We start from the raw sequence: 27122 nt of genomic DNA on the forward strand, positions 1-27122 counted from the left end.
CACTTGACATTATAGTAATTAGAGTGAATGGCCAGATAATTATAGACTATGCATGTTTTGCTCTTGCAAATAACTGAGTCAATCTAATTTCACTACTGCCAGATTTTTTATATATAATAATGTTTACATTTATTTTAAGATGTACTAATTTAGATATAAAATCATCTTTAAAAACTAATATGCATGAAAATTTAATTAAAGCAAATTAAAGCAAAAATGACTATTAGATGAAGCAATGAGTTAATATCTAGATTTTACAAACATAATGCTTAGAGAAGGAAGAGTTAATTATAGAATGGCATTTGTTTAAACTTTTAGTGAAATGTTTTTTCTTATGCAAAGTAAAATTAAAGACAAATTAAGCTATATGGAAAATAGGTTGTCTATTCAGAAAATTTAAGGTGAGCAAGAGATAGAAGCAGCATGAAACAGGAACATGTCATAAACCTTAACTCATTCAAACACCTATTGTTTGATTCTCAGGAAGCTCTAGGTTTTCTGTTCTTGTCAAATTAATTATTGACCCAATTTCTCAATGGGATACCCCACATTTCCCTGTGTTATAGCATAGGCGTTGCTAGGAAAGCTGCTTTTTTGCAAGCCATTAATACTATGCACAAATATTGAGTTACATAATTGAGTTTTCCAAAGCCAGCAGTTTCATATGCCTCTATAGTATTCTCTACTCCTGACATTCAAACAAAATAAAGAGATTAAGCAAATAAGAAAATGAGACTTTGACATCAAATATTTAAGCCAATTCACTTTCTACAGTCTTCTATACTGTTTTTGCATAGAATGAGGCTAATATGGAAAATTAAAGTATTCACTTACAAATGGTATTTTTTCTAATAAAAAAGTACTAAAACAATTTGCTTAAATCAATGTAAATAACAGAAAATGAGTCCTAACCTAATCTAAACCCCCTGTGCTACAAAGACATGGCCCTGGGCTAGATGGAACCAGCTCATCTTTAGTGTAGAATCAGGAGGGCAGAAATGCTGCTGTTTGCAGGCACTTGCAGGAGAGTGAAGCTTTTGATTTGGGGTTGCAGGTCAGAGGAGAGAGCTGAAATGAAGGTGAGGCACCATCTCTCCATCCCATGATTAGAGATACTTTCACTAATACTTCTCATAAAAAAAATAAATGAACCAGCAAAGAAGAATCCAACCACAGAAACTTACTATGGGAACAGGGAAAACTGGAGTTCAACATCAGAGAGAACACTGGAGTAAAAAGGAACATGAAATGCCCCTCTGCCCAGAGATAATCTATAGAAGAACTCAAAAGAAAAATTTAAAAATCAAATGAGAGGCTTTGAGGAAAAATTATTACTTACAAGAGACACATTTGAAATTGAAAGATACATATAGAGTTAAAATAAGGGGCTGGAACAGAATTAATTAAGCTTCAGCTAAAGTTAAAAAAAAGTATGTAGTAGCAATTGTGATCTAAGGCAAAGTAAAAGCAAAAACAGATTCATTGAAAGAAACCATCAGTTACATTTAAAAAAGGTATCTTACACAATGACATGCTATCAGCATTAAACATATATACATAAATGGCATATCATCCAACTTCTTGAAAGAAGTTAAATGAAGTACAGGAAGAAATAAGCAGTAAAACTGAACTAGCAAGGAACCTCAGTATATTCCTCTCAGATGTAAATAAATCCTTTTCTTCCTTCCAGTTTCAACTGAGGTAATGAGACTCATTTCTATGTCTACAATCTCATAATTCCTAAAGCTGCCCTGATCCTCCTAAATAAAAATTTTACCTTACCCTTATGTATTTTTAATTGTGCACTTTATATCAACAATTATTTGTAATATATCTAATCTTATTTATATGGAATGATTTTTTTCATATTAGGACTATATCAACATTTGTATTTTTGTTGCTTAGCACAAAACTTTGAAAAATAATACTTATAGCATCTTATAGGTTATTTCATTGCCAGATTTCTTGACAGCTGGACCAGATTCCATACCCTAGAGGGCTTGACTCTTCCATCTCTGGAAGCCCTGGATATGAATTATATTGTCCTGACTGGTGAGTGATTCCTATGACTACCTATATCAAGGTAAGGAAGTATTTCATTTCTTCCTTTTAGATAAGGTTTTGACAGCTGCCTTACTGTTTGATGTATGCTTTTTTTCTGTGTTATCTATCTTTTTCAACTTCCATTTCCTCTATTTATAATTCTAAAACAATAATAAAAGTAACCATGTCATACATGTCAATTCACTCTCCTATGAGTCCACTCATCATTCTTGTAAACTTTTAAGTCAAAATACCCCTCTCCTTAAAATATTTTCATTGTTAAATTCCAGAATTATCAGATTAAGGAGAAAATACTGCAAATAATCAGAAAGAAACAATTCAAATACTGAGGAGCCACAAATCAGGATTTCCCAGACCCCAGTGGCTTTTCCTATAAGGATTGAAGGGCCTATAATATGACATTATGGAGGGCAAGGGAGCTTGAATACAACTAAGAATCAACTACTCAGCAAAACTAAGAATTTTCTTTCAAAGGAAAAAGATGGATAACCAATGTAACAGGGGATTTTAAAATTTTCTTTGATTAGATGAAATTTGATTTTCAAATGTGATCTTTAAATAGATAACTCAAAAGAAGCATAAGATAAAAAGGGAAGAAAAAAACAGCTATGTTTATTAAAGGTTAAAATGATTATATCCCTGCATGGGCAGACAATAGATATAAATCTTAAGAATTGTGTCTTATCTTAGGGGAATTTAGAGGGTATAGATATAAGTTTACTTTAATGTGATAGTATGAAAAGAAAGTAGGAGTGGAAAATAGATTATACAGAAAAAAGAGGAAAGGAAAAGTAAAGTGGGATAAATTTCATCAGATGAAGAATCAAAAGACATTTCAGTTAAGGTAAAGAAGGGGGGGGTGAGGATTATTTGAACCTTATTCTCATCAAATTTGACTCAAAGAAGGAATATCATACATATTTAATTTGACATAGAAACTTGTGTCAAAGTATAGGGAAGTAGGATAGGAAAGGTGAAAGGAAAGAGGGATGCTAATAGAAGGCAGAACAGAAGTGGAGGGGGGAAAAGCATAAGAAAAAGAAAGAGGCTGAAAAATGAGGCAGATTGAGGGAGGCAGTAATCAGAAGCAAAACACTGGTGAGGAAATAAAAGAAGAAAGGAGAGAGAAAAATATAATTTGGGAAAAATAGGATGTTGGGTAATACAGAGTTAAAATTTGAACTCTGAATGTGAATGGGATGGACTCTCCCATAAAAAAGAAGTAGAAAGCAGACTGGATGAAGAGCTAGAATTCTGCAATTTGTTGTTTACAAGAAACACATTTTAAGTAGAGAGTACAGTGTAAAGGTAAGAGGCTGGAGCAGACTCTAATATGTTTCAGGTGAAGTTAAAAAAAAGCAGGCATAATAATCTTAATCTCAGATCAAGCAAAAGCAAAAAAAAAATAAATCTAATTGAAAGAAATAAAGAAGTAAGCTAAATCTTGCTAAACAGTATCATAGATAATAAAAAGCAATATCAGTACTAAATATATATGCACCAAGTGGATATAGCATTCAAATTCCTGGAAAAGTTAAAATACTTGCAAAAAGATATAGGCAATAAAACTATGCTAGTGGGGGATCTCAAGCTTCCTCTATCAAAACCAGATAACTCAAACCACAAAATAAATAAAGAATAAATTAAGGAGGTAAATAGAATTTTAGAAAAGTCAGGTGATAGACTTTTGGAGAAAATTGAAAGGCAACAGAAAGGAATATACTTTTTTTCCTCAGCAGTACATGGAATCTACACAAAAATGGATCATGTATTATAGCATAAATCTTCAAAATTGAATGAAAAAAAGGAGTAGTAAATGCAACCCTTTTAGATCATGATGTAATAAAAAAAAATTACATTCAGTAAAGGGCTGGGGAAAAAATAGAAAAAAAATTAATTGGAAATGAAATAATCTAATCCTAAGGAATGGGTGATTGAAACAACAAACCCATAGAAGCAATAGATAATTTCATCCATGTGAATAACAATAATAAGGTAACATAACAAAATTTATGGGATGCAGCCAAAATGGTTCTTAAAGGAAACTATATGTCTTTAGATGTTTACTTGAATAAAATAAAAAGATCAATGAATTGAGCATGCAACTAAAAAATCTAGAAAAAGAACAAATTAACCACCCAATTAAATACCAAATTTGAAATTCTTAAAATAAAAGAAGAGATTAATAAAATTGAAAGTAAGAAAACTATTCAACTAATAAACAAAATTAAGACATAGGGGGAAAAACAGTAAAATAAATAAATCTTTACTTAATTTGATTAGAAAAAGGAAAGAAAAAAATCAAATTGCCAGTATCAAAAAATGAAAAGGGTATATTTATCAACAATGAAGAGAAAATTAAAGCGATAATGAGGAACTATTTTGCCCAACTGTAAAACAATAAATCTGATAATCTAAGTGAAATAAATGAATATTTAACAAAAATATAGATTGCACACATTAGCAGAGCAGGAAAAAATATGTAAATAGTCACGTTTTAGAAAAAGAAATTAAACAAGCTATTAATGAAACCTTTAAGAAAAAAATCTCCAGGTCCAGATTGATTTACAAGTGAATACCAGACATTTAAAGAACAATTAATTCCAATAGAATACAAACTATATGGAAAAAATAGGGAAACAAAGAGTCCTACCAAATACCTTTTATGACACAGATATGGTGCTGATACCTAAACCAGGTAGGGTTAAAACAGAGAAGGAAAATTATAAGCCACTTTCCCTATTGATTCAAAAATCTTAAATAGGAAGTAAATTGCTTGAATAGTCCCATTTCAGAAAAAGAAATAGAACAGGCAATTAAACAACTCCCTAAGAAAAAATCCCCAGGACCAGATGGATTTACATGTGAATTTTACCAAACATTTAAAGAACAATTGGCCCCAATGCTATATAAATTATGTGATAAAATATGGAATGAAGGAGTCCTACCAAATTCCTTCTATGACACAGACATGGTACTGATACCTAAACCAGGTAGGCTGAAAACAGAGAAAGAAAATTATAGACCAATCTCCCTAATGAATATTGATGCTAAAATCTTAAATAAGATATTAGCAAAAAGACTACAGAAAATCATCTCCAAGATAATACACTATGATCAAGTAGGATTTATACCAGGAATGCAGGGCTGGTTCAATATTAGGAAAACTAAATATAATTGGCCATGTTAATAACCAAATTAACAAAAACCATATGATCATCTCAATAGATGCAGAAAAAGCATTTGATAAAATCCAACATCCATTCCTATTAAAAACACTTGAGAGTATAGGAATAAATGGACTTTTCCTTAAAATAATCAGCAGCATCTATTTAAAACCATCAGTAAGCATCATATGTAATGGAGACAAACTGCAACCATTCCCAATAAGATCTGGAGTGAAACAAGGTTGCCCACTATCACCGTTACTATTTAATATTGTATTAGAAACGCTAGCTATAGCAATAAGAGCTGAGAAAGAGATTAAAGGAATAAGAATAGGCAATGAGGAAGCCAAATTATCACTCTTTGCCGATGACATGATGGTATACTTAGAGAACCCCAGAGATTCTGCTAAAAAGTTATTAGAAATAATCCACAACTTTAGCAAAGTTGCTGGTTATAAAATAAACCCACATAAGTCATCAGCATTCTTATATATCACTAACAAAATCCAACAGTCAGAGTTACAAAGAGAAATTCCATTTAAAGTAACTACTGATAATATAAAATATTTAGGAATCTATCTGCCAAGGGAAAATCAGAAACTTTATGAGCAAAATTACAGACCACTTTTCACACAAATTAAGTCTGATCTAACCAATTGGAAAAATATTAAATGCTCTTGGATAGGGCGAGCAAATATAATAAAGATGACAATATTACCTAAACTAATCTATTTATTTAGCGCTATACCAATCAGACTCCCAAAAAACTATTTTAATGACCTAGAAAAAATAACAACAAAGTTCATATGGAAAAACAAAAGGTCAAGAATTTCAAGGGAATTAATGAAAAAAAAATCAAATGAAGGTGGCTTAGCTGTACCAGATCTAAAATTATATTATAGAGCAGCAGTTACCAAAACTATTTGGTATTGGCTAAGGAATAGATTAGTTGATCAGTGGAATAGATTAGGTTCAAGGGATAAAACAGTCAACAAATATAGCAACCTAGTCTTTGACAAACCCAAAGATCCCAGCTTTTGGGATAAGAACTTACTGTTTGATAAAAATTGCTGGGAAAATTGGAAACTAATATGGCAGAAACTAGGCATTGATCCATACTTAACGCCGTACACCAAGATAAGGTCAAAATGGGTTCATGACCTAGGCATAAAGAATGAAATTATTAATAAATTAGAGGAACACAGGATAGTTTACCTCTCAGACCTGTGGAAGGGGAAGGTCTTTATGACCAAAGCAGAACTAGAGATCATTACTGATCACAAAATAGAAAATTTCGATTATACCAAACTGAAAAGTTTTTGTACAAACAAAACTAATGCAGACAAGATTAGAAGGGAAGCAATAAACTGGGAAAATATTTTTACAGTCAAAGGTTCTGATAAAGGCCTCATTTCCAAAATATATAGAGAATTAACTCTAATTTATAAAAAATCAAGCCATTCTCCAATTGAAAAATGGTCAAAGGATATGAACAGACAATTCTCAGATGAAGAAATTGAAACTATTTCTAGTCATATGAAAAGATGCTCCAAGTCATTATTAATCAGAGAAATGCAAATTAAGACAACTCTAAGATACCACTACACACCTGTCAGATTGGCTAAGATGACAGGAAAAAATAATGATGATTGTTGGAGGGGATGCGGGAAAACTGGGACATTGATGCATTGTTGGTGGAGTTGTGAACGAATCCAACCATTTTGGAGAGTAGTTTGGAACTATGCTCAAAAAGTTATCAAACTGTGCATACCCTTTGATCCAGCAGTGTTACTACTGGGATTATATCCCAAAGAGATTATAAAGAAGGGAAAGGGACCTGTATGTGCACGAATGTTTGTGGCAGCCCTTTTTGTAGTGGCTAGAAACTGGAAACTGAATGGATGTCCATCAGTTGGAGAATGGCTGAATAAATTGTGGTATATGAATATTATGGAATATTACTGTTCTGTAAGAAATGACCAACAGGATGATTTCAGAAAGGCCTGGAGAGACTTACACGAACTGATGCTGAGTGAAATGAGCAGGACCAGGAGATCATTATATACTTCAACAACAATACTATATGATGACCAGTTCTGATGGATCAGGCCATCCTCAGCAACGAGATCAACCAAATCATTTCTAATGGAGCAGTAATGAACTGAACTAGCTATGCCCAGAAAAAGAACTCTGGGAGATGACTAAAAACCATTACATTGAATTCCCAATCCCTATATTTATGCACACCTGCATTTTTGATTTCCTTCACAAGCTAATTGTACAATATTTCAGAGTCTGATTCTTTTTCTACAGCAAAATAACGTTTTGGTCAGGTATATTTATTGTGTATCTAATTTATATTTTAATATATTTAACATCTACTGGTCATCATGCCATCTAGGGGAGGGGGTGGGGGGGGTAAGAGGTGAAAAATTGGAACAAGAGGTTTGGCAATTGTTAATTCTGTAAAGTTACCCATGTATATATCCTGTAAATAAAAGGCTATTAAATAAAAAAAAATCTTAAATAATATATTAACAAAGAAATTAAACTGATTTATCATCACGATAATGGTCTATGGCCAAGTAGTAGTGCAGGGCTGTCTCAATATTAGGAAATCTATTAGCATAATTGACGATATAAATAACCAAACTAACAGAAATAATAGGATTATCTCAATAGATATAGAAAAAGCATTTGACAAAATCCAATACCCATTTCTATTAAAAACACTAGAGAGCATAGGAAAAAAAATGGTGTTCTCCTTAAAATATCACTATCATCTATCTAAAATCATCAACAAATATTATCTGTTAAATGGGGACAAACTAGAAGCAGTCCCAATAAGATCAGAGGTGCAACAACATTGTCCACTATCACCATTACTATTTAGTGTTGTATTCAGAATTTTAGCTTTAGCAATAAGAGAAGAAAATGAAATTAAAGGAATTAAGAGGAAACAAAATATCACTCTTTGCAGATGATAAGAAGATATGATGGTATGGTATTCTTAGAGATTCCTAGGGAATTAACTAAAAAATCTACTAGAAACAATTCCCAACTTAAGCAAAGTTGCAAGATACAAAATAAATACACATAAATCAAAGACATTTACCAACAGATGACAGGTTACCAACAAAGTCCAGCAACAAAAAATAGAAAGAGAAATTTCATTTAAAATAACTATAAATAATATAAAGTATTTGGGAATGTATTGGCCAAGTCAAAGCCACAAACTGTATGAACACAATTACAAAACACATACCACACAAATTAAGTTAGAACTAAACAATTGGAAGAATATTAAATGCTCAATTGTAGGCAAAGCTTATATAGTAAAAAAAAAATGATAATTCTCCCTGAATTAATCTACTTTTTCAGTGCCATACCAATCAAAATGCCAAGAAATTACCTTATAGAGCTAGAAAAATAATAACAAAATTTATCTGGAAGAAAAAGTTCAAGAATTTCAAAGGAATTAATGACAAAAATGCAAATGAAGGTAGCCTAGCAGTCCCTGAAACTATATTATAAACCAGCGGTCATCAAAAAGATTTGCCGCTGGATAGAGTAGTTAATAAGTGGAAAACGTTGAGCTCACAAGACACAATAGTCAATGACTATAGTAATCTGATGTTTTATAAATCCAACGTTTCTGGAATAAGAACTCACTATTTGACAAAAATTGCTGGGGAAATTGGAAAATAATGTGGTAGAAACTAGGCATGGATTTACACCTAACACTCTATACCAAGATAAGGTCAAAATGGGTTCATGATTTAGACATAAAGAATGATACTATACGCAAATTAAGAGAACAAAGGATAGTCTACCTCTTGGATCTGTGGAGAAAGAAGGAATTTATGGCCAAAGAAGAACTTGAGAACATTATGAATTGCAAAATATATAATTTTGATAATATTAAATTTAAAAACTTTCATGCAAACAAAATTAATTAATCCAAGATTAGAAGAGAAGCAGAAAATTGTGAAAAAATTATATTCAGGGGCTCAGATAAAGGCCTTGTTTCTAAACTATATAGAGAATTTACTCAAATTTATAAGAATATAAACCATTCTCCAATTCATAACTGGTCAAATGATATGAACACACAATTTTTAGGTGAAGAAATTAAAGTCATTTCAAGTCATATGAAAAAATGCTCTAAATCACTCTTGATTAAAGAAATACAAATTAAGACAACTTTGAGTTACCACTACACACCTCTCAGACTGGCTAAAATGATGGGGAAAATATAATGGTAAATGTTGGAGGGGATGTGGGAAAACTGGATACAAATACATCGTTGGTGGAGTTGTGATCTATTCCAGATTTTCTGTAAAACAATTTGGAACTATACCCAAAGGACTAGTCAACTGTGCATACCCTTTGATCCAGCAGTGTCTCTGTTGGATTAGTATCCCAAAGAGAACGTAAAAAAGTGAAAAGGACCCACATGTTCAAAAATGTTTGTGGAAGCTTTTTTATTTGTATTGATGAGGAATTGGAAACTGAGTGGATGTCCATCAGTTGGGGAATGGCTGAATAAGTTATGGTATATGAATGTAATGAGATATTATTGTTCTTTAAAAGTGATCAGCAGAATGATTTCAGAAAGACCTGGAAAGACTTGCATGAACTAATGCTAAGCGAAGTGAGTACATAGCAACAAGAAGATTAGGTGATGATCAACTGTGATGAACTTGATTCTTTTCAATAATGAGGTCATTCAGGCCATTTCCAATGGACTTGTGATGGAGAGAGCTATCTGCATACAAGAAAAGGACTATGGATAAATGAATGTGGATCACAACATAGTAGTATTCAGCTTTTGTGTTTTTTACTAGCTTTGTTTCTTACCCTTTTTTTCATTTTTGGATTTGATTTTTCTTGCGCAAGGTGATAAATGTGGAAATATGTTTATAAGAATTGCACATGTTTAATTTATATTGGATTATTTTCTGTCTGGGGGAAGGGAGAGGGAGAAAAATTTGGAACACAATGTTTTACAAGGGTGAATGTTGAAAATTATCATTGCATGTATTTTGAAAATAAAAAGCCATTATTAAAGTATTTTTCATTATTTTATATAACTTCACATATGCTTTCTTAATGGACCTTGGGTGGGGATAAGGGAGAGAATCCAGAACTCCAAATTATAAAGACAAATGTAAAAATTGTTTTAGATATAACTGATGAAATTTAAAACATAAAATAAATAAATTTAAATGACCAAAATGATTTTTTTCTATTTGTTTGTTTTTTTGCATTTATGTCCCCAAAGCTTAGACTAATGACTGATATATTTTATACACTTAACAAGTGTGTGTGTGTGTGTGTGTGTGTGTGTGCGAATTCTTTCAGTTATGTACCAATGTATAAAGACATAGGATCATAGATATGGGAAACTTCCAATAATCTAAGTCAACCCTTTCCTTTTGCAGATGGGAAAAATGAAATACAAATATATGAAACAACTTGTTAAATATGGCATATCAAGTCAGAGTGCCAGGATATATCTCCACGTTCTCTAGCTCCAAATCTATTGCTCATTCTTTTCTAACACAATGTGATAATTAAATAGTTATGATTTTGTGAGGTTACAACTATACAATTAACTCAGAAGTTTCTCCAGTAGTGTTTAAATTATGATGCTAGGTAAGCTTTATGCAGACACTTTTAAATCACCATTTCTAGACTAACTCTGGCATGATTAGATCTGATTAAGATAAATTGCAGGTACTACATTTGAGAGGCACCTTCCAACTTCGGGGAAGAAGTGGAATATGCAGAACCTTAAAAAAAAGAAAATAGTCCCAGTTAACATAGTTTAAATAGTAAAGAACAGAACAAGAAGAACAATAAAAAAAAACTCTCTCCCAAGAGAAGGGAGTAGTGCAGTTCAAAGATGTTTATGAAAGAAAAAAAAATGTTAAGAAAAACTGATTTTTCTTGTCATTTTATGAAAAAAAGGTTCATTTTAAAATTAAGTATTATATTCTCTAATTTATAGAAGGTAGCCACAGTCTAAATAAAATGATAATTGTGGGGTAAAAATAATTATAGCTCCAACCTAATATATTTTTGGTGCAAGACTTCCTACTTTCTAAAGTGCATGTACAATCTAAAAAATAACAAACTAAACAACAATACAATATTTCTTTGCAGGTCTATTCTTGCTCTGTTCAATAAATCTATTTCCTACTTGTTACATAGATCATACCTGATACTGTCTCCTTTTTGTCTTTGTTCTTCTATAAAACTCATCTCCCATTCTTAAATTCTGTAATTTCCTATTCTAGTTCAGAAATGTCCAGTTTTCCCCAACTGAAAAGTACATTTATAGATAAGCTAGTAAATATTTAACAAGGAACTCCCTTTTTAATTTTTTTTTGAGAATGCTTCAATCTGCATTCATTTAATTCCTTCTCTGAATAGGATATTTCATCATAAGTCCTTCAGATTAGTCATGGATAATTTTACTACTGAGAATAGCAAACGCATTTACAGCTGATCATCTCAGAAGATTTCTATTATTTTGTGTACCATAATTTCACTTTGCTTGCAACTCTCTCTTTTTAAAAAGGCTCAACATACTTATAAGTTTAATCTATATTAATTATTTTCTCCATCACTTTATTAAATATACATAGTCATTCAATCAATAAGGGTCTGATTTGTAACATTTTCCAGTTTCTCAGATATAAATGTTCATATTAATAATAAGCTCTTGAAAGTTGATTTGAATTAGCTCTAGCACATCCTAGATATAGCCCTACCTATGACTTTAAGGAGAAATGAATCAAACCTACTAAACTGAGGTGCTTTCTTACCTAAATTTCTTGATTTTTTTGAGTTTTCAGGACCTAGACTTTGGTGACTTGTCTTCCAACAGAAACTCAGGAATCTAAGACCAGTATAAGTAGACCATTCACATTTCATCAGTGTAAAAGCTTCTTGCTTAAGATTGTAGTTTCTTTTATCCTCCCAAGCACTGATTCAAAGGAAGTCTTCCTGTCCAACAGTTAAAGGTTGTTGGGCTATACTGCTTTGCAATGTGTCTGTGCTGGTTTCAGTGTGAAGGACTTCTGTTGTTTCTATTATTCCAGATTTATGACTTCACTGATGAAAAGATCTCTTAGGGAGGAGATCAACCAATGTCCTTCTGTGTCTTCCACTTTGCTCTGTATTGTGACTTCTGGGCTTCTCCATTTCTTCAATTTTACTCTAAAGATGCCTCTTCCCTGTAGCCCTCTTCTGACTGGTGAGATCACCCCAGTCAAGTTCATTTCATCAGTGGTTCCACACCTCACTCTCTGAACTCTGACACCCTGCCCACAGGCTTTCACACCTGTATTTAGTTGCTTTTAATGTGTTGTCTTCTCCCTTTGAATGTCTTCTCCTTGAAAATAGAGACCACTTTGTTATTCTTTTGCTTGCATTATATCCCCAGTACTTTACAAAGTATTTAGCACATAGTAAGCTCTTAAATGTTTCCTTGTATTTCTGGTTATCTATTTGACTATCTGTCTGTCTATCTATCCATCTGTCTATTTATCTATCTGTAAAGCATTAAATTAAATAATTTACCCGTGATTACAACCAATATGTGTGTCAGAGGTTATATGTGAACCCAAATCTGTCTGATAAAAAACCTAGTTCTCTATCCCAACATCCTATTCTGTCTCTTATCATACTTCTCATATGTTCATCCTGATATTTCTGTCTTTGATATATTTGGATGACTCAAGTTATGTAAGATGACCTTTCTTTTTTCATTTTCCTTTAAGCACTACAAATAAAATGATCTGTTCTTTTTAGTATTGACTGGGTCTACTGATTCATCAATAGAGCCTGACTATATGTGATCAAAACAAAAACTTTAGCTATTAGCATTTGATGTGCTATAAAACATTTATATTTAAGGGAAAAAATATATATGATTTCATCTATATTGGTGACTACAAATATTGGTAGGGGCCTTCTCTGCAATTTATTGTTATAAAAAGGCTCTGAGAACATAGAGAGGTTGAATGACTTGCCTAGGATTACATAGCCAGTATATTTCAGTGACTTCACTACTTGGAATTGAACAAAGAGCCACCTGGTTTCAAAGGGCAACTCTCTAATACACTAAAAAAGAAATAATAATTACAAACAAAAAAGTCATTCTAATTTATTTTTAAAATAAATCAGTCAGTTAGCAAATAATACTGGATAATTTTAGTGGCACTTCATAGTTTTATGTCAGGTTAACAAAATCTATGCTTCTAAATGTGTGGAAAGTTCAACATTTTAGTTAGAAACAGTTCCTGATAGTCTGGATTACCAATGTGTTTTCTAGCATTTGAAAAACTATATAATGAAGGAAAAAAAATCAAAGGTTAGACAAACTTTAAAGAGAAAGAGTATTTTATCTTTAAACTGCTTTAAAAAAAATAGTCACTGACCCCTTAAATCTCAAACCAATTACAGATATTGTAGTACCATCACTAATTACATGCTGAGAGCATTAATTTAAAATGGCAGTTTCAATTTTCATTTCATCAAGACAAGGCAGAAAAAGAAGGTGCATACTAATTAGTTCATGTGTGTCATACACCTGAAAGATTAGGGGAAAACTGCTCATTATAAGTGAGTTATAAGCAAAGTACTCAAACCTTTCATTTGAAGGACTGCATATAAATAAAAGAATTAAGTGACAAAGGGAATGCTCAAACACAGAAAAGTTGGGACATGATTAGAATCCAAAGAATCTCCTAGCACAAAACTTTTCTTTTTGAAAATATTACTATTTTCCTTATTTTAATTTTTAGTTTCAAAATTATTTTTTTAAATGTTCAAATAACAAGATTATTTTAATCATCTATGCCCACCAAAATTCTTCAATGAACAAATTTTAAGCATTGAAGATTAAAAATTGAATATATTTAACAAAATTATTGCAAGAAAATTCAAAAGATATAGCATCTCTAAAACTACTGCTCTTTTGCCTTTATTAATTGTATGCAATTATTCCATCCATATCATGCCTTTTCCTATTATGGTTTTGATATCTCACAGGTCAGCTAAGAAATTAACTCAGTAGCTTCTAAAGACCTTCATGAAGTAACTGATGCTGGGTGAAATAAGCAGAACCAGAAGAATATTATACACAGTAACAACAAGATTATTTGATAATCAACTGTGATGGACTGAATATGATGGACTTGAATATTTTCAACAATGCAGTGATTCACGGCAATTCTAGTAGGTATGGGATGGAAAATGCTAGTAGCAATCAGAGAGAGAGAATTATGGAGACTGAATGTGGATTTAAACATGATATTTTCAACCTGTTTGTTTTCTCTTTCTTATGTTTTCCCCCTTTCATCTTATTTTTCTTATACAACATGAAAAAATATGGAAATATGTTTAAAAGGATTGCATATATGTAACCAACATCAGATTGCTTGCTGTTTTGGGAAAGGGAGAGATAAAGGAGGGAGAGGAAATTTAGAACACAAAATCTTACAAAAATGAATATTGAAAACTCTCATACATGTATTTGTAAAAAGAAAATACTATTGAATAAAGAAAGAAATTCAGTGGGAATTTGGGGGGAATTTGTAGGAGCTGCATATGACATAGAAAGATTAGTAGGTGACACAGAGCCTGTGATTAATATTTAACTGAAGTTTTGCAAGTATTGTAAAGACAGAAATTCAGACTTCTTCTCTGATGTGAAGGAAAGACTGAAAAAATTTATGTAGTCTTTTCAGATCACAAGAGCACCTCTCTCCTAAGCCCCTCAATGTGGAAGTGAGAAATGTACTATGCATTTTTTTCTGTGTTCATTCCACAAACATGAAATCTCATCTAATGAGTCCAACAGTCTTACTCACTATTTCTCACAGAATAAACTGTCATATTTTAACTAACAAAACAAACAAGTCATATAAGAGAGAGATTATTTCATGATCATAAATCATAAAACAAAAGAATTAAATTAGACTTCAAATGTACCTCTAGCAATAATCAACCAATCAGACCCAAAGCACTGTCACTATTTCAGCCTTTGGTAGGAGACAAAGTTCCTAAAATATACATTAGAAATAGGAAAAAATAGGAGGGGGGGATAGAAGAAGATTTGGACTATATTCCAGGTGCTGCATATGTTACTGGAACAAATTTGGGTCTTCCAGTTAGACCTACAATTCTAATTGGTACAAAGGTGTTTCAAATGTAAATCTGTGCAGAAACCAAATAACCACCTATTTTCTGCAATCTATATTTATGTGCTTGCTCCCACAGCAGATAGAACACTGGGCTTAGAGACAAGTTCAGAGAATCAAGTTAAAATACTATCTTAGATAAGTATTAGCTATGGAAATCTGAACAAGTCACTACTCTTTCAGCCTTAGTTCTCATCTCTTTAAATAAGGAAGTAGATTCAGTCATCTTTTTGGTGTCTTTCAGATCAAAATCTATGATTCTGTGATTTAGTTTTTTTTGTTGTTGTTGTTCAAAGAAGAAATTCTCAGTGAGATAAAGCTATGAGCAATTTGACTAATATTAAAGCTGTAGTTTTTAATAAAATTTGTAGCAAAATACAATGGTGAAGAAGCATTATCTTGGGACTTCTATTTTAATTAGTGAAATATACCGCTTTTGATTTTCATGGTTACTAATTGGATACTCTCCCTAATTCCCCAGGATACATGTACCTGTGGAATGCAACTAGACTATCCTTGCCATTAGCTTACTTTTATTTTTTTACATGTTCTTGGGGATGTAAATGGACAAAGCCTATTTAAATCTTTTTAAATGAATAATTCACTAAATTTAATATATTTAATTAAATATACACATTATACAGAAATCCAATATATGGATGAACACACAAAAGGTTAGTCTTCCATTTGTGATTTCATTGGTTAGAAACAGTCATCAAGGTAAATCTCTCCATCAAAAATGCAGGTTGCTCTTTGTTCTGCATGTTATAGTATTAAAATTTTACCTGAAAACTCTAAAAAATTCTCTTACTTGCTAACATTCATGTAACCAGTGTGTCAGAGGGGAAACTTGGGAACCTCTAGCCAACTGTCCACACTGCTTTTCATATATAATAACATATGATAAAGATTCACAGATAAAATGCTTAAGGATAGTTTTCAGAGTATTTGAGTACATATCAGACAGAAAGGCAGTCTGGAAGAGGCTTTGGTTTCATATGCTGAACAGAGGACAATTCATGTTGTTTATTTTGTATATGTTTTTCATATTAACAAAATAAAAGCATTCCCACTGCTTATCTGGCAGTAACAACCCAATATTATCTATACAAGACTTTTAAAGTCTATGGAGAAAAATTAACAGAGGGTCAAAGTATATAGGGATAAGACAATGTAATCAACAACATCAATAATAGCTCATATTTGTATAGCAGAGTGCTGGGAAAGAGCTCATTCTTCTATATTATTATTTCATTTGATTCTCACAAATTCTATGGGGTAGGAGGTAGCATGGCAATGCTAAGAAAGAAGATCCAAGTTGGAAAATCACTTCATCTCTCAGGACTTCAATTTCTCGATTTTTAAAGTAAAGGAGATGGACTAAATGATTCTCAACTCTCTTGCAGTTCTAAATCCTATGTAATGAACTATCATTGTCATTTTAAAGAGAAGAGCAATCTTGCTTAGTGAGGTTAAAAACTGCATACAGCTAGGAAAGTGGGAGACCTGAGCTTAAAAACCAGGTCTTACCTGAAATCAGGAAGTTCTGAGTTCAAATTTGATTTTAGACACTATCTATTTGACCCCAGTCAAGTCACTTACCCTCTGTTTGCTTCAGTTTCCTTATCTGCAAAATGGGGATAATATTAATCTATCAGGGTTGTTATTAAGGATCAATTGAGACAATGTAGAACACTTAATTGTGCCTCTCATACATAGTAAGCATTAAGTAATTGTTAGTTATCATTATTATTATTATGTTTGTTGTTGTTGTTATTGAGGTGCTTTATTTATGTCCAATTCTTCATTACACATATAGTTTTTTCTTGACAAAGATACTAGAGTGGTTTGCTATTTCCTTCTGTAGCTCATATTATAGAAGGGGATCTGAAGCAAACAAAGTTAAATGACTTGCTCACAGTTTCTGAAGCTAAATTTAAACTCAGGAAGATGAGTCTTCCTGACCCCATATCCAGCATTCTATCCACTATACCACCTATCTGCCATTATTAATAGTTACAATTTTAATGCCATGTTTGGTTTGGTGGTGTATTTACCCCAAACTACCTCCTTATCAGTCTCAAAAAAAGATCAAGAAATACAGTGCTGGAATGATGACAAAATGTGCAACTTTTAGCAAATTGCCCCTACTTTTATATACCATAGTTGTTCTCATAAAAGAAACACCACAAATGAAATATTAGCTATTAAAACAGAATTTCTGCATGGATTCAGGTTATGGGCTTAATAACATATCACATAATTTCTTTTTTGCATATTATACTGCTTCAAAGAAAAAGAAGGAATACAGATAATCTGTATTCTTTTGAATTGTCAGAAATTGTCCAACACCAAATATCAATGTTAAATGTTAACATGGCACTAATGGACACTAATGAATGACTTGGATAAAAAAGCAATCTTTGTGATAATGTGCCTTAATAACCTGATTTCTAAGCATTGAAGGTTCTAATGTCTTTAAATGCCTTCAACAGAAATTTTCTACAGAAGGTAACTTCACACATTCAAATAATATCTTTATGTTAGAAAGGTTAAAGTAAATGTCACCTCCAAACTAAATATTCCCCTTTTGTTTATGACAGTGAATAAAAGTCATTCTATTAGCTTATCACTTGTCTTCATGATTCCAAAATTACTTTGCCAATTGGTTTTTGCAGTGTTTATTTCTTTCTTTCCCCAATTCCATCTGTTACCTGAATCCATGGCCACCTGTCATTTTCTGCGGCAGTCCAGGCATTTACAAGCCCCTTCTTGTTAAGTCGTGCATAGTAAGGGTACCATTTTTGCAGCCCAAAAAGTGCTCGATGGGTTGATGAAGCTGTGATTTGCTGGTTCGATATGATACCTCCTTCAATCCCCAAGGGACCAGAGCATTCTAGAAATAAAAGCCAAGGGAACAGGTGAGCTCATGTTAAATAAAACTTTATTCTCACATTAATAAGCAATCAATAAACATTGATAAGCACACACTGTTGACTACCCACTGTGCTAAATGCCATGGATATAAAAGAAAGCAAAATAGAGTTTCTCAAGGCATTTAAGATATAATGGGGAGGAAACAATATGAAAAAAATATAAAAAGCAAACTATATACAGCATAATTAGGAAATAATTAATAAAGGGAAGGCATTAGAATTAAGATTCCTATCAAGGACAGGATTTTAGTTGGAGTTTAGGAAACTAGGGAAGTGATTGTTCAAAGCAGAGAAGGAACACCATCTAGTAATGGGGGCAGGGCAACTAGAGTGAATGCTATAGTTAAATAATAGCATATCTTAATCATAGAAAAATCAAGAAACAAGTGTAACTGGCTTGAAGAGTATATTTTATGGAACAAGGTATAAGAAGATTGGCAAGGTGGACAAGTTTAGGTTACAAAGGGTTTGAATGCCAAATAGGGCATTTTAAGCCACCAGAGGGGTTTTTTTTCTAATTTTTTGAGTAGGCATATGAGTATGACATGATCAGATTTATATTTTCTGAGTGAAGAGAGTCATTAAATGTTTCATCCTAACCACAAAGCTTCTTAAATCCTTGAAGATTCCCATAAATTAGCACTCCAGATCCTGACAGTCTCTCTTCTGCAACCTATAGCATTTATTGCCTGGATCACCTTTCTGACATGTTATAGGTTCAAGGCTATAAAGTTAGAAGGTATTTCAGAGACCCCAGACTATAACTTTCCTCTCCTTGTCCCCTATTTTATAGATGAGGAAACTAAGGCCCAGGAGATCTCTAAGGTGATTTGTTTAATGGTGATACATGGAAATAAGTAGTAGAAGCAATGTAGTGAACCCTATTCCATTCATTCCAGACTGTAAACTGTATTTTTTTCCCTTTAAAAATTTTTTTTTATTTAATAACTTTTTATTGACAGAGCCCATGCCAGGGTAATTTTTTTACAACATTATCCTTTGCACTCACTTCTGTTCCAATTTTTCCTCTCCCTCCCTCCACTCCCCTGCCCCCGATGGCAAGCAGTCCTATACATGTTAAATAGGTTACAGTATATCCTAGATATAATATATGTGCAGAACCGAACAGTTCTCTTGTTGCACAGGGAGAATTGGATTCAGAAGGTATAAATAACCCGGGAAGAAAAACAAAAATGCAAGCAGTTTACATTCATTTCCTAGTGTTCTTTCTTTGGGTATAGCTGCTTCTGTTCATCCTTGATCAATTGAAACTGAGTTAGATCTCTTTGTCGAAGAAATTCACTTCCACCAGAATACATCCTCATACAGTATCGTTGTTGAGGTATATAATGATCTCCTGTTTCTGCTCATTTCACTTAGCATCAGTTCATGTAAGTCTCACCAATCCTCTCTTATTCATCCTGCTGGTCATTTCTTACAGAACAATAATATTCCATAGTATTCATATACCACAATTTACTCAACCATTCTCCAATTGATGGGCATCCATTCACTTTCCAGCTTCTAGCCACTACAAACAGGGCTGCCACAAACATTTTGGTACATACAGGTCCCTTCCCCTTCTTTAGTATCTCTTTGGGGTATAAGCCCAGTAGAAACACTGCTGGATCAAAGGGTATGCACAGTTTGATAACTTTTTGAACATAGTTCCAAATTGCTCTCTAGAATGGCTGGATGTATCCACAATTCCACCAACAATGTGTTAGTGTCCCTGTTTTCCTGCCTCCGCTCCAACATTTCACATTATTTTTCCCTGTCATTCTAGCCAATCTGACAGGTGTGTAGTGACAGACTGTAAACTGTTAAGGGCACAGAATTAATCTTCCAGTTTCTTGGATGACTGTTATACCTGATGATAGAATAGCTGTATTCATGTTTTTTCCAACTACTTAGTCACAGATTTAGATAACAAAGGTCTCTAAAAGACCACTTAGTAACTTCATTTTACATGTAATAAAGAGACACATAGTTTCTGTAGGCTACTGAAAATTGGTAAATATCACACACCTAGTATGTGGCAGAACTAAAATTTGAACTCAGATCTTTTCACCCCAAACTTGGTACTCTTTCCACTGCACCATCTTGCTTCTCTTGTGGCAAGCATTATCCACAAAAGGGGGTCAAGAAATGCTTGTTGTTTGTTTATTGCCATGATACTTGAGAGTTTTTAATTAGCATGGTAAAAATTTACCATGTCAAAACAAACATCCCTCATTTCTAAAAATATTTGCAACCTAAAATTTTATTGGATTGATAAAATTGCTAATGCTTTCTAGGCAAAAAAGAAATTCAAGAACCTATATCAAGCCAATTATTCTCTTATTTTTCATAAATTTTGATGTTTGATATGTGTGACAAATAAATCATGCAACATCAATAAAGGAAATATATGCACCCCTCCAAATTAAATATCCTATTGAACATCTGTGGCTCCTTCTATACTCAGGGTTCTATGATCTTTGAGAGGAAAAAAAAGTATTGTTCTTGCACTTTGATCAGGCAACAATTTACAAATTCTTCTATTTCATAATTTATTTCTCCTTAAATTTATGATTTAGAAATTTGGTCAAGATAACTAATCTAAAAATTTACCATAAACATTTGCAATACTAAGTGATCATTCTTACTGGTCAAAAATACATTCTCAGTTTCTTGAAAGCAAACAGTTTTAACTCAGATTTTTAATTTCCTAAAATAGTTATGAATGGCAAAATATCACTTTAAATAGTCAAGGTATTATAACAAAAATATACTTAAAATTCTTAATTTTAAAATGAAATTTCAGAGTAACAGTTAGGTTTTCCTTTTTAAGCAATATAAATGGAAGAAAACAAGCTTAGAAGATACCTGAATTAAAGATAAGTGACGAGGAAAAGTACTGCCTATTTTTCCTTTTTTATGAAGAAATAGATACTGAGCAAATTAAATTTTTCCATTGCTATTTCCATAGACAACAAATCATTTGCTAATTTGAATCTCACGTTTAATATGAGAAAGTGGAGCTTCTAGGTGAGTATTTTATTATCACTGTTATAAGCTATCCTTGCAATTTAAGATGATTATTGACTATTATTGAGAAATTTTGAGTTAATATCAGTGATGGATCTTTTTCAGACTATAAAGACTTTTGGCAAATATAAAGTCAAAATAATTGCGTTCAAAAGTGCTAACATAGGACTACCACATAGGCCATTATCATTAGAATTTTTTTTTCTTATTGGAACTAATTTGTTTCCATTCATGAAAGAAACAAAATAATGTTTAATATATGCTTTTTTCCCTTAATCTCAATGAGTATAGTGCTATCAACATTTGTTTTGTGGCCTTTCAAAAATGTACTTAAAATGGAATGACATAGATATTGATGATAATTTGATCAATATTTTGATGGTTCTGTGACTTCAAAGATATGAACATTCTCTTCAACAGTGCAGAGTTCAAACTATTCATTCTGTCTGTTTTGTATCACTTTTAATCCTACACACAGAAACACAGACACACAAGCACATGCACACACATACTCTTAATCTTTCATAGTATTGTCAGCACAATCCACTAGGGCCCTCCTTTGGATCACCTGGCAGTTCACAGGTTTGATGAAAGCATGTAAGCTCACCTTGTTTCCTATTTATACTTCTCTCTAGTGATATCTATTGATATCATTTATGCGACTTCTCCTTTGCAGTTCTTCACTGAAAATAGATTAGGACTCATTCATGCCCAGCATGTGCCTTTTTATGTTTTTAGGTGAAATACAATTTTATAATTCTTTAGACACCATGGATTTTTATGAGTTATAGCCATAGAGTATCACTGGATGAAACTTGAAATTCAAAAAATAGGTTGTTACTTCAGAGTGAAAGTCTAGGTTAACTAAAAGCAATGCACTATATGTACTATATGAGATAGTATGTAATGCATAATATGTATATATTACATAAGACATAATATGTTGGCGTACATAGACATTACATCCATGACCATAGATCAACAAAGCTACTTCCTCTAGCAGATCATCACCTTTAGGAATACCTTTATCCTCCACTCGCGAGAGATCAGTAACCCGCCATCTGAAGATATATGATCCTTCAGATCAAGCCCATAATTTACACATGAACCTTAGTTCCTCTGACTGGCTACTGGTTGCTACTTCAGGCCCATTCATTCCTTATTTCAGCTCAACCATGCTTTTCATCAAGGCATTTGTGATGGTGTCAGAGCAGTTTGGCCTCATAATCATGGCATCTCCAGTGATTACAACAGAATTAGGTAGTTTTTAATTTGGGGGTGGTTTATCAACAGGGTGGGAGCCTGGGGGATGCCATTAAAATAGCAGACTTACATAACAAATGTTATTGGATCCAATAACATTTCAACCCAACATCAACTGAGGAAACTGATGACAGTGCACATGTTTATTTCCAAATGGTGCTATTCAATGAATGATGATTAGACGTAATATTATTTAGAATCAATTATAACTTATCATGTTTAGATAATAAGCTAAGTAATTATAATAAATTATTTTATAGACATAATTAATCAATGATCATTAGACATATTATATTACTATTAACCTCAATAGATTATGCATTTATATCCCCCCAATCTGTAACAAATCATTGATCCCAGGTGTGAGTACAAGTGAACAAGCGTACAAGCATGTAGACATGTAGATGTATCAGCCTAAGTGTAAGCGAATAATAATTTATAATAAAGTTTTTTTTTACCACTAAACTCCCTACTCCCCCTTATTAAATTTTATCACTTCCGTCAAACCCCAAAACCAGATGATAGGCCTTTAGTATGGTAATTAAATACCCCAGAGAAATGGGTACTAAAATGTATGTAAACAGTAATTAAGCTTGACTCAAGCCCACAAACTACCATTCACTACTATAAACTGTATTATCATAAACTATTATAGATATTATAGGATATTATAAAATATTATAGAAAATCCTTAAATGTGTTTAGCTTTTATAAAAACTAGATAGGTATACCATCTTTCAAACCAAAACCTTCATTCATCTATTTTATAAGTTTTGAAAAAAGAAAACAAAAAAAATGCAAAACTTTTAATACTGATATAATATACAAACTCAAATTTTATCAAAAATTTATTTATTGTTTGTGTAGTTTAACCCCAAGTAAAGCACTGAAAATGCTTAGATGGGCTTTAATCAGTCCCACAAGCACAAAGGTTTGGTCCTAGCCTTACTGTTAATTTTTATTAGACCTACATATGAGAGTTTCCGCAATCCGGTGAGTATGCCCTTTTAGCTTATATTGAGTTTAAAGGAGCAAGTATCAGGCATACTTCCCAAAGGAGCCCATGACACCTTGTTTAACCACATCCCCACGGGTTACAGCAGTGACTAACATTGAGCTATAAATGAAAATTTGGCTAAATCATAATAAAATGGGTTGGTAAATCTCATAGCAGCCACCACAGTCATAGGATTGACCTGAATTAACAGAAGAACGGCGTAAAGTGTGTTTAAGCATTCAATTCACTAAATAAAGTTAAAGTTCAACTGCGCTGTAATACTCCCTATTTGATATTAAAATACGCAACTTACGTGACTTTACCCCTGCTGAAGACACTAAAGCTAAGGTACAAACTGGGATTAGAGACCCCATTATGCTTCGCCATAAACCGATGTAATTAAATACCATAATTTTCCAAAAGCAAGTTAGACCCTGGTCTTCCTTCTATTTGATTAAGACTCTACATTATTATCCCTCTATAGTTTCTGCTCAACTTATACAGTGTTAAAGGCTAAAGATGTCTATATATTGTCTGAAGAATTAATGCTGTGCTATGTTTCCACTGGGCCTATATCCCAAAGAGATCTTAAAGGAGGGAAAGGGATCTACATGTGCAAAAATGTTTGTGGCAGCTCTTTTTGTAGTGGCAAAAAACTGAAAACTGAGTGGATGCCCATCATTTGGAGAATGGTTGAATAAGGTATGATACATGAATATTATGGAATCTTATTGTTCTATAAGAAAAGACTAATAGGATGATTTTAGAGACATCTGGAGAGACTTACATGAACTGATGCTAAGTGAAATGAACAGAATCAGATCATTGTACATAGCAACAACAATATTATATGATGATCAATTCTAATGGATGTGGCTCTTTCCAAAAATAAGATATTGAGGCCAGTTTCAATAACCTTGTGATGAAGAGAGCCATCTACACCCAGAGAGAGGACTGCAGAAACTGAAAGTAGATCATAACATAAGACTCTCACTCTTTTTGTTGTTCGTTAGCATTTTGTTCTCTTATTCATTTTCTCTTTTTTGATCTGATCTTTCTTATGCAGCAAGATAATTGTGAAAATATGCTTACATATATCATATTTAACATATATTTAACATGTAAAAATAATAATAGTAATAATAAAAATAATAAATAATAAAATATATGTTAACAATAAAAAAAATCTAGGAAAAAAGAACCAATGTTGTGAATTGTCCATTTAAATGCATTTCTGAAGAATTATCATTCTTCTTCCATTTTGTTTTTCCTATATTAGTAATTAAAAGAAACTCTTACATAATTAAAAATCTGATTTAGGAAGCCCTGAAATTCCTTGGAGTTTAATTTAATCTGTACAATGCTATTGATCAACAGGAAAATCTGGAATACTTCACCTATTTTCACTATAATATTTTGATGGTGACAAGTACCTAAGCAACTATATCTTTCCATCTTTTATATTCCATATGGTATTAATATTCACAGGGTCTGCAAACAAACATCTCCTTCAAAGAATCTTTTTTATGATTTAACATAAAGACATATTTCTGGAATAGAGCTTTAAAGGCAACATTTTCTTCTGCTGAGTGCAGTGCTTTTTATACTGGATAAACCATAAATAGGATGATATTTTGTATTCTTCAATTTTTTCAGCAAACTGTATGATTTTAGAGATATGGTTAAATATTGTTTGTGAAAATTTTCTTTTATTTTTTCATACTTTCATTGAGGATTGGACTATTCTTTTGGAAGAAATAATAGTGATAAGTGTCTCATACAATTAATCTAACTCTAACCCAACATATTTAAATATGCTTTTGATAATGGGTGAAAAAATGGATTCCCAAAGAGACATACATACATTAACATTTTCTAAGGAAGCTTAGACTATATAACAGTTTCACAATGACAAGACTAAACAAACTGAAAAACTGCCTCAACAAGTAAAAACTTATCTCCCTAGGAAACATGTAGCTATAATAGCAAAGTGCCACACAAGTGTAAAATAGAAACTTATTTCTAAAACATTACATAGAAAAATGACCTAATGAGTAGTATCTTATGAATGGTCAAGAATCAAGGGAGAGAACATGAAGTTAATAGAGCCTGGAGAAATTTTTTATTAACTCTGTTGGTACTGAGGACATTTAAGATAGAAATAAGGTGAGGGGAGGGAGAAACAGGGAAAAAATGGAAAAGATATGTTAAGATTACTTTAATAAACACTTAGATTTATTTCAGTACCAGATATTTCATCACAGACTCTGCTGTATAGCATGTACTACATGAGGAAGTAGGAATAACATTAAAGAATTCAAAAAAGAGAACAGTCATATTACAATAACTACTCATAGAATGGTTAAATGTTGTAGATCAAGGATTACATTTTTTCCACTCATGACCCCTTTTTGTCTGAGAAATTTTGACCTGACCCTGGATATATAGGCGCATAAAATAGTGATACAAATCAAATATTTACTGATAATAAATCATAATTTCACAATCACGACATACAATATGCTACCTCATATGAGATTATGACCCACAGTTTAAGAAGCTTTGCCAATTTTGAAGCCTTAAAGAGACTAATCCTAAAGATATCTTTATAACCAGAGGACAACAAATTCTTGAAGAAAATTATCAACCTAGCTATTATAATAAAAATGATAAAAAGTCTTAAACTACTTACTAATAATTAATAAACTCACAATTTTGTTTAAGCAAAAAAAAAATGTTACCTATTGCATGCAAAGTACTGTGATCAGCATAGGGAATACAAAGATGAAAAGCAATATAATTTCCACATTTAGAAAGCTTATAACCTAATGTAGGAATATGAATTATTTTGTTGTTATTCAATAATTTCTGATTGCTTGTAACCCCAATGGGTGTTTTCTTAGAAAAGATATTATGGTGGCTTGCTATGTCCTTCTTGAGCTCATTTTGCAGATTAAGAACTAAGGGAAACAAAATAAAGTGACTTGCCCAGTGTCACACAGGTATTGTGTCTGAAGCCATATTTGAACTCAAATATTCTTGATTCTAGGCCTGGTACTCTATAAATAATAGCATCTAGCTGCCTATGAAATGTAACAATAGTCAAATAAATGTTTCATATAAAACTGAATTGTTTAACCATTGATTTGATCAAATTGTAAGAACAAAAAATGTAAGGAGCAATAACTATTGCATCATTTCAATAGAAATAGTGAACACTTTGGCAAGAACACTTTTGAAGTCCTTGAACAAGAAAGCCATTTGGTTTTCCTCATTAGACTTTTTTTTTAAAGAAACATAAACATATATTGCATTTCCAAGTTTAATAAAAGTTAAACTCAAGAAATTCTAATGCTGATATTTTCCTAAAAATAGAAATTATTTACAAATCATATATGAGACTTGTGCATAATGCCATGTTCCTGATATTTTTGAGTCATACTAATGGGTC

The 27122-nt window shown here is 32.2% G+C and overlaps 1 protein-coding gene across 2 annotated transcripts in view; it reads right to left on the reverse strand.

The window, feature by feature from the left end:
- Nucleotides 1–27122, reverse strand: part of EDIL3 (EGF like repeats and discoidin domains 3) — a 651648-nt gene that overhangs the window by 210554 nt on the left and 413972 nt on the right. For both annotated transcript variants that reach the window (XM_031967244.1, XM_031967251.1), the window contains one exon: nucleotides 18160–18341. In XM_031967244.1, coding sequence (XP_031823104.1) covers nucleotides 18160–18341 — 182 coding nt within the window. The remainder of the gene's footprint in view (nucleotides 1–18159; nucleotides 18342–27122) is intronic.

The sequence above is a fragment of the Sarcophilus harrisii genome, chromosome 1 (genome assembly GCF_902635505.1).
Source record: "Sarcophilus harrisii chromosome 1, mSarHar1.11, whole genome shotgun sequence".
Classification (NCBI taxonomy): Eukaryota; Metazoa; Chordata; class Mammalia; order Dasyuromorphia; family Dasyuridae; genus Sarcophilus; species Sarcophilus harrisii.